This window comes from Zonotrichia albicollis, chromosome 24, assembly GCF_047830755.1.
Source record: "Zonotrichia albicollis isolate bZonAlb1 chromosome 24, bZonAlb1.hap1, whole genome shotgun sequence".
In the NCBI taxonomy this organism is placed as follows: domain Eukaryota; kingdom Metazoa; phylum Chordata; class Aves; order Passeriformes; family Passerellidae; genus Zonotrichia; species Zonotrichia albicollis.
In genome coordinates, this window is record NC_133842.1 from 9,369,198 (window position 1) to 9,377,757 (window position 8,560).

Below are 8,560 nucleotides of genomic sequence, written 5' to 3' on the forward strand. Positions count from 1 at the left end.
CCAAAGTGTCTCAAAGCATGAATGGGTCATACTGAGGTCCATCCTCAACACAGGCTCCTCATGGACTCGTTGGAGGAGAGATTTGGAGGCCAGGATGGCACAAAAACCTCTCAGAGACTCAGTGTGGAAAGGAAAATCCTTAAAAATACCTAAAAGTATCCTTAAATCATTAAAATAACTTTAAAAATCTTGAGCACCTCAAAGTATTAATGAGCACCACTAAATTTCAGCACTAAGCTCTCAAGGGACTCGTTAAAGCAGATAATTGGGGCCATGATTGCACAAACCTCTCACAGAGTCTGTATCAAAAGGAAAACACCAAGTACCTTAAAATAACTGAAGTACCCTGAAGTATTAATGAGCCCCACTGAGTGTTGTTACTGACAAAGCCTCTCCAGGGACTAACTACAGCAGATAATTGGAGGCCATGATTGGACAAACCACTCAGAGACTCCAAGGCAAAAGCCAAACCCAAAGTCCTTTGAAAAACCTGCAGAAAGGCTCCTGGCCCAGAGGCAGCTCCTGGCAAGGGCAGCGCTGCAGAGAGACAGCTCTGGCCAGGAGCAGCTCCTGTGCACAGCCCAGCAGGGCTGGGGCATTGCCTGCAGCCACCCTGGGCACAGCACAGAGGCACAGAGGGGTTAAACTCAGCCTGGGCTGGGAGCACAGAGCAGAGCTCACTCGGGGCTCACTAGAGCAGAAATCAGCCCAGGTTTGAAGCAGTCATTCCCTGGCTGTGGGAAGAGAAGCTGCAGTTCCTGCAGGGATCTCCTGGAACTGGCACATCCCACAGCTTTTAGGGCCTTTCAGGAGGACTCTCAGAGCTGCTACAGGGCAGGGCTGCGGCCCCAGGGCAGGGCTGGCTTTCCCTGCTGCCCCAGCCCAGGCACAGCCCAAGGCAGCTCCTGTTGCCAGGCTCTGCTGCAGGGCTGAGCAGCCGGGGCTGCAGCCAGGGGTGCCCAGGGCTGTCCTGCAGAGCAGGGTCCTGCAGCCCAGGGCACTGTGCTGGGGCAGGGACTCTGCTGCCTGCCAGGGACAGCTCTCAGCCGGCCCGGGGAGCTGCTCCCAGCGCTGGGGAGAAGCTGTGGGGGGAAGGAGCCACCCTGAGCAGGGCAGGGGCTGCTGCTGAGAGGGGCTGGGTGGGGCAGGGCTGCTCCCAGCTCCAGACCAGCCTGAGCACAGCTCTGGAGGACACTTCCCAAAGAAGGTACGTCTGGAAAGATCAGGAGCTTCCCTGAGAGTGTTTTCAATTTCCTACTTGGAGAAGGATGGGAATGTTGGGGTGATGACAAAAAGATTTTTGTATTTTTTACATTTTATATATTCATAGCTCTCTTAATTACTATCATATAGTTACAATACTATAATCCTTACTTAACTCTAATAACCTCTTAACTCTATTAAACCACTATTATATTCTTATATAGCTTTAATCCTGAATTAAATCTGGTGTGTTTCCCTACCTTTCTCTTAACCTGATTGTCTAAATATATACCTAAAATTCTGTATAGTTCTATTCTTTTATATAGTCCTGAAATACTATATAGCCTTCTAGGAACTGGACATATAGGAACATTTTGGGTTTTGAGAATGAGCAGAATATGAGCAGTCATTATAAAAAGTGAAGGCAAAGAAGCCTTTGGACCTACTCCAAAGGGTTGACCCAGGGGTGTGTAACTAGGGAAACTGAATCTCCTTTTGGATGTTCCTGTTAAATATCCTAATTATTCAACCTTTTAATAAATTGTTGAAATCAGGGCCCGGGTGTGCCCGTCCCCACTGGGACACCTGGAAGCTTCCAATACATGTCTGGTTGTTACTTTACTGTTCTAACACTGTTGCAAGGGTTTTTTGTTTTTTTTTTTCCTCTTTGGGTTACAGACAGCAGAGGGATGAGAGAAGCAGAAGAGGAATTGTAATCCCAGAATCACAGAACATTCTGAGTTGAAAGGGACACACAGGATCATCAAAGGAATGTTTGAACATTTACAGGGACTCCAGAACTGCAACTATGGGTGGCCAGTCTCTCTGCTGGGAGCCTCCCAAAGGGCCCTCAGCCACTCCTCAGCCCTGGGCAGCGGCAGCATCACCTCTGCAGGGCCCAGCAGGGCTCTCCTGAGCTGTCCTTGCCCAGCTGCACACAGAGCCTGCCCCAGCCAGGGCCTGGCACACAGGCAGGTTTCTGTAGGGCCCCGGCCAGGGCACACAGGCTGGAATGGGCTCTGTGAGCGCTGGCAGGGACAAGGCTCCTCTAAGGAGAGAATGTCAAGGCCCAGGGAGATGCTCAGGGAAGGAGAGGGGGCTGAAGAGAGCAGTGCTGGGGGCAGGATGAGGGCACTGTTGGTGTGTGGGAGGTGCCGGACACAGCTGGGCACGGGAACACTGTCCTGAGTTCCCGGCTGTCTCTGCTCTTCCCTCTCAGGCACAGCACCACAACATCTTCTCTTGGTTCTGCCCGGCGCTGATATTGTCACTGTTATCTGCTGTTCTCAGGGAGGCTCTGGCATTTGCAGCAGCTGAGTCAGGCACCACCCTTGGCATTCCTGCCAGGCAGGGCTGTCCATGGGAATGGGGTGTCCAAGCTTCCCTGGCACTTGTGGGGCTGTGGGCAAAGCAGTCCATGGGAAAGGGGAATGAGCTGAGCCCCCTCCCTGAGATCCTATCATGGGCACAGCCAGGGATCTCCTTGCTGTGCCCTTCCAAGCTCTGAGCTGCCCTCCTGGGTGCAAATCTGTGCCAGAGCTTCTGAGAGTTTCCTGAATGTCCCATGGGGAAGGGCAGAGCTGCCACAGCTGAGGAAATGCTGTTGGGTTTGCCAAGGGAGCCGTGAGTGTCCTTGGCACAAGGGGGTGCAGAGACCTTGCCCAGAGATCTTTAGAGAGGGTGAGACATTCAGGGGTCCCTCTGCTCTGGGCAGGGTCTGGTTTATCCCAGGCTGACGCAGGAGTCTCATTGTGCTCTGATTGCAGCCAAAGGTGCAAAGCCAGGTCATTTGTGAACAAGCCCATCCAGCCCCTCACCTTCCCTCATCCACAGGGAATCCTTTGCCTCTCCCATCTATCAGTGGCAAACTCTGAGTGCAGCAGAAATGCTGAGGATTTCTGACCTCAGAGAGCCAGAAATGATGTGTGCATATGAAAAGAATTCCTAAAAAACTACTGCCATCCTTTGGACTTGAAAGTGCAAATGGCACCAAGCCTTTTTGCAGTTGGAGTGATTCCCCTGAGAAATCCTGACTAACCAGGCTTGTCCCTCTGCCAAATGGCCACAAACCCACAGTACTGGGGCAGGGATGGCTCCTCGAGAGCCCCCACGCACAGGCCTGGCTGCTCCTGGCACATTCAGCCAGAAAAACTGGAGCTCAGGCAGGGACATGGGTGAAGGTTTTCCCAGAGCAGGAAAAAGGGTGGGTGAGTCCCAGCAGGACAATCTGCAGGAAATGGCTCAGTTTTGGCCCTCCTGACTTGTCACTGTCCTTTCCTCATGAACAGGTCCCCATGTGCAGCCACAGCAAATGTCCAACAGCAGCTCCATCAGGCACTTCTTCCTGCTGGCATGGCAGACACGCGGCAGCTGCAGCTCCTGCACTTCTGCCTCTTGCTGGGCATCTCCCTGGCTGCCCTCCTGGGCAACGGCCTCATCATCAGCGCCGTAGCCTGCAGCCACCACCTGCACACGCCCATGTTCTTCTTCCTACTCAACCTGGCCCTCAGCGACCTGGGCTCCATCTGCACCACTGTCCCCAAAGCCATGCACAATTCCCTCTGGGACACCAGGAACATCTCCTACTCAGGATGTGCTGCTCAACTATTTTTCTTTATGTTCTTCATCTCAGCAGAGCTTTTCCTCCTGACCATCATGTGCTACGACCGCTACGTGTCCATCTGCAAACCCCTGCACTACAGGACCCTCCTGGGCAGCAGAGTTTGTGCCCACATGGCAGCAGCTGCCTGGGCCAGTGGCTTTCTCTACTCACTGCTGCACACAGCCAATACATTTTCCCTACCCCTGTGCCATGGCAATGCCCTTGGCCAGTTCTTCTGTGAAATCCCACAGATCCTCAAGCTCTCCTGCTCCAAATCTCACTTCAGGAAATTTGGGCTCATTACTGCTAGTGCCTGTTTAGGACTTGGGTGTTTTGTGTTCATTGTTTTCTCCTATGTGCAGATCTTCAGGGCTGTGCTGAGGATCCCTTCTGAGCAGGGACAGCACAAAGCCTTTTCCACCTGCCTCCCTCACCTGGCTGTGGTCTCCCTGTTCCTCAGCACTGGTACATTTGCCTACCTGAAGCCCCCCTCCATCTCCTCCCCATCCCTGGATCTGGCCCTATCAGTTCTGTACTCGGTGGTGCCTCCAGCCCTGAACCCCCTCATCTACAGCCTGAGGAACCAGGAGCTCAAGACTGCAGTGAGGAGACTGATGACTGGATGCTTTCAGGAACATTAAACTGGCTGCGTAATTTCTGCAAATCACTTGTAATAAAAGTTATTATTGATACTTCTTTTTGGTTCTATTTTGGATGTTCTTTTGCTTTGTTGTACTTTTCTCATATTGTCCACAAACAAATGTCATGGTTTTTACCATTTCTCATTTTGTTTCTCTCCACCTTCCCTGTGGCCAGAGACTGTGTCAATGAGAGGCTGTGCTCTTGGCAGTTTTAAAGGAGCTAAGGGATGTCCCAGCAATGTTTTCTGCAGATATGCTCTTTAATTGCCTTCTCTGGAGCTGTAGCAGCAATGTCTGTGTGCAGAGCTGGGGGCAGATCAGTGGTGGCCTATCAGCTTTGCTCCTGCTGGCCTCACCATTCCTGATCCAGGCCAGGAGCCATTGGCCTCCTTGGCCACCTGGGCACACTGCTGGCTCATGTCCAGCCTGCTGTCCACCAGTCCCTGCAGGTCCCGTTCTGCCTGGCTGCTGTCCAGCCACTCTGTCCCTAGCCTGTAGTGCTGCAGGGGTTGTTGTGGCCAAAGTGCAGGACTCAGCACTTGGATTTGTTCAACCTCACCTTGTTGGATTTGGGCCCTGGATCCAGCCTGCCCAGGTCTCTGTGCAGAGCCCTCCTGCCCCCCAGCAGATCAACACTCACACCCAGCTTGGTGACATCTGCAAAGATATCCTTGGTTCCATGGTGCCCTCAGTGTTACAATGTCCCTTTGGTTACCACAGGCCCTGCACTGTCACACTGATCCCCTTGGTTCCATGGGGTCCCAAGTTGTGACAGTGGACCCATTGGTTCTATGGGGCTTCACAGTGTCACAGCTGCAGTTTCACAGTGGCCACTTGGTTCCATGAGGCCCCAGGGTGTCACAATGGCCCCATGGTTACATGAGGTCCCACACTGTCACCAAGGTCTCTGTGGTTCCACAAGTCTCCTCAGTGTCACAATGGACTCCTTGTTTCCATGAGACCACACAGTCACATTATTCCTGATTCCTTGAAGCCCCCTCGTGTCATAGTGGTCCCTTGGTTACACAGGATCCTGCAGTGTCACAATGTCCCCTTGGTTCCATGAGGCCCCGCAGTGTCAGAACAACCCCTTGGTTCCACTGGGCCCTGGAGTCTCCCAATGGTCTCCTTGGTTTTCCAGTGTCAAAATGCTGAAACCCCTTGGTTACACAAGGCCCTGCAGTGTCACAATGGCCTCTGTGGTTCCATGAGGACCCAGAGTGTCACGGTGCACTCCCTGGTTCCATTTGGCCCCAGAGTACAACAATGGACCTCTCGTTCTATGGGGCTGCATGGTGTCACCATGGTCCTCTTAGTTCCACGAGGCCCTGAAATGCCACAATGGCCCCAGTGTGTCCCAGTCATCACAGAATGACAAAATCAAATAGGCTGGAAAAGACCTTTGGGATCATCAAGTCCAACCAATGTCCTAACACTGCCTTGTCACCCCGACCATGCCACTAAGTGCCACTGGAGAGGGACAGTGACTCTGCCACCTCTACCCTGGCCAGCCCATTCCAATGCCCATTCACCCTTTCTGTGAATAACTTCTTCCTATTTTCCAGTCTGAACCTCCCCTGGTGCAGCTTAAGGCTGTGTCTTCTTGTCCTGCCCTCCAGCAGATCCACACTCACACCCAGCTTGGTGCCATCTGCAATTTGTGAATGGTGGACTCGATCCCCTCACCCAGATCATCAGTGAAGATATTAAACAGGACTGGGCCCAGCACAGATCCCTGGGGGACACCACCAGTGCCTGGACAACAGCTGGGTGCAGCAGCATCCCCACCACTCTCTGGGCCCAGCCTCCAGCCAGCTCTTAAATCTCCCAGTGAGGAGGGAACCTGCCCAATCCGTGGGCTGCAGCTTTTCCAGGGAATGCTGTCAGAGACAGTGTCAAAGGCTTTGCTGAAGTCCAGGCACACAACATCCACAGCCTTTCCTGCATCGACAGGCGGGTCACCTGGTCATAAAAGGAGGTCAGGGTTGTCAGGTAGGACCTGCCACCCCTAAATCCACGCTGGTTGGCTCTGACCCCTCGGCCATCCTGTGGGTGCCCTAGGATGGCACTCAAGGTGATCTGTTCCATAACCTTGCCAGGCACCCAGGTCAGGCTGACAGGCCTGGAGTTCCCCAGCTCCTCCTTCCAGCCCTTCTTGGGGATGGGCTCACACTGGAACCTCCAGTCCTCTGGGACCTCCCTGCTGAGCCAGCACTGATGGTGAATGATGGAGAGCAGCTTGGGGAGCTCATCCACAGCTCCCTCATCCCCCTGGGATGGATCCCATCTGACCCATACACCTGTGAGCATCTGAGTGGCTCAGCAGGTCACCAACTGCTTCCTCCTGGATTCCAGGGGGCTGTTCGGCTCCCTGTGCCCATCTACCGCTCAGGAGAACACTTGTCCTGAGGACAACCAGTCCTAATATTGAAAACTAAGATAAACAAGATGTTAAGTAGCTCAGCCTTTTCCTCATCTTTAGTTACTGTATTCTCCACTGCATTCAATAAGGAGTAGATGTTCTCCTTATCTCATTGTTTGCTATTAATTCTATTAATTCTATTAATATTAATAGAAACATTTTCTATTATTTTTCACAGAAGTGTCCTGGTTAAGCTCTAATTCAGCTTTCACATCTCAACTTTTCTTTCTGCATGATTTAACAACATCCTTAAACACTTCCTAAGTTGCCTGACCTTCTGTCTAAAGGTGATGCTCACACTTTTTCCCCTGACTTCCCACAAAAGCTCCATGGGCAGCCAGGACAGTCATTTTCCTCACCAGCTCATCTTTTGCCACACTGGGACAGGCTGCTCCTTCCCCCTTAGGATTTCTTTCTTGAAATGTGTCCATTCTTCCTGGACCCCTTTGTTTTTAAGGGCTGTTTCCCCTAAAAACATCAGTACCTGATTCAGTTCTCCCTAATCAGCATCCTAAACAGGCCAAAGTCTGCCCTTCTTAATTCCAGTGCAGAAGTTTTGTTGCTGCCCCTCCTTCTTTCACAAAACATTGAAAAGTTGATTATTTCATGGTCACTGTGCCCCAGGCAGCCTCCAAGCCCCACATCTGCCACCAGCCCTTCTCTGTTTGTGAACAGCAGCAGGCAGAGCTTTCCTTGGAGTGGGAGTGTTACCAAAAATTCAGTAAAAGAGAGAACTCCTTAGCACCAGTGTAGCATTAAGAAGCAGCATTCTTTATTCAGCTGGATGCACAGGGGATAGCTCCTCCCAAAGCTATGCATGCTGAGTTCAGGAAAGTTTCTGTTTATATTCTGTATTTTGCACACATATTCATTGATTGTCCTGGACTAAACACACATATGATAATAATTTCTCCAAAATCATTGACATATTTCTCCTCCCCTTTACCCATGCATTCTTCCAGACCCTGGGGGTCTCTCTGGTGGTCCCTGGTGGCTGTGGACTCCAATGTTCCAGTGGGCCTGGCTGAGTTGGCAGGACACTGAGGTTGCTGAACTTCCAGTTCCCCTTCTCACACAATGGGCATTGTGAGATTTCCATAGGCCTTGGGTGTTGCAGAACATGATCTAGGTGACAGCTCACCTGGTGTAGACAATTTATCATCTGGTAGCATGAAGTCACAGAGTACGCTATGACATCACAGAGTGCAGTATGTAAGGTTATTCAGCAGGTATGACATCATAGACATCATCACAGAGCCAGCTGTGACACCACAGGGAAGAGATCTGACATCACAGAGCAGACTATGAAATCACAGAGTTGGCTGTGACATTGAAGGCCAGCTGTGTGACATTAGAGAATGGGCTGTGACATCACAGAGCAGACTGTGACGTCACAGAGGGGCTGTGTGACATCCCAGCAGGGCTGTGTCAGGTCACTGGCTTGGTCACACTGCCCCAGCTGCCCCTCACAGTTTCTCCCAGCAAGTCCAATGCTGTCCATGCCCAGCAGGATCCCTGTCCCCCGGGATTCCCCTGGCCCACCTGGAGCCACAGCCTCCACCAAAGGATGTTCCACAGGATCCATCCCAGGGTCTGACATGGGGACAAGGGGCCAGGGCTGTGTGACCAGGACATCAAGGACGTGGATTATCCAGGTCACTGTGGCCTGGGTTGGGTTCCCCAGGGCAGGAA

At 52.0% G+C, this 8,560-nt stretch overlaps 1 protein-coding gene across 1 annotated transcript; it reads left to right on the top strand.

Annotated features, from left to right (window-relative positions):
- The first annotated feature begins 3,858 nt into the window (after positions 1-3,858).
- Positions 3,859-4,446, top strand: LOC141731663 (olfactory receptor 14C36-like). The gene has a single exon (XM_074558075.1). It carries the CDS (start codon positions 3,859-3,861, stop codon positions 4,444-4,446), a length of 588 nt encoding a protein of 195 aa, XP_074414176.1.
- The last annotated feature ends 4,114 nt before the right edge of the window (positions 4,447-8,560 follow it).

What these genes read in the sequence shown, in the direction of transcription:
- LOC141731663 (XM_074558075.1), top strand. Translation starts at nt 3,859, where the DNA reads ATGTGCTACGACCGCTACGTGTCCATCTGCAAACCCCTGCACTACAGG.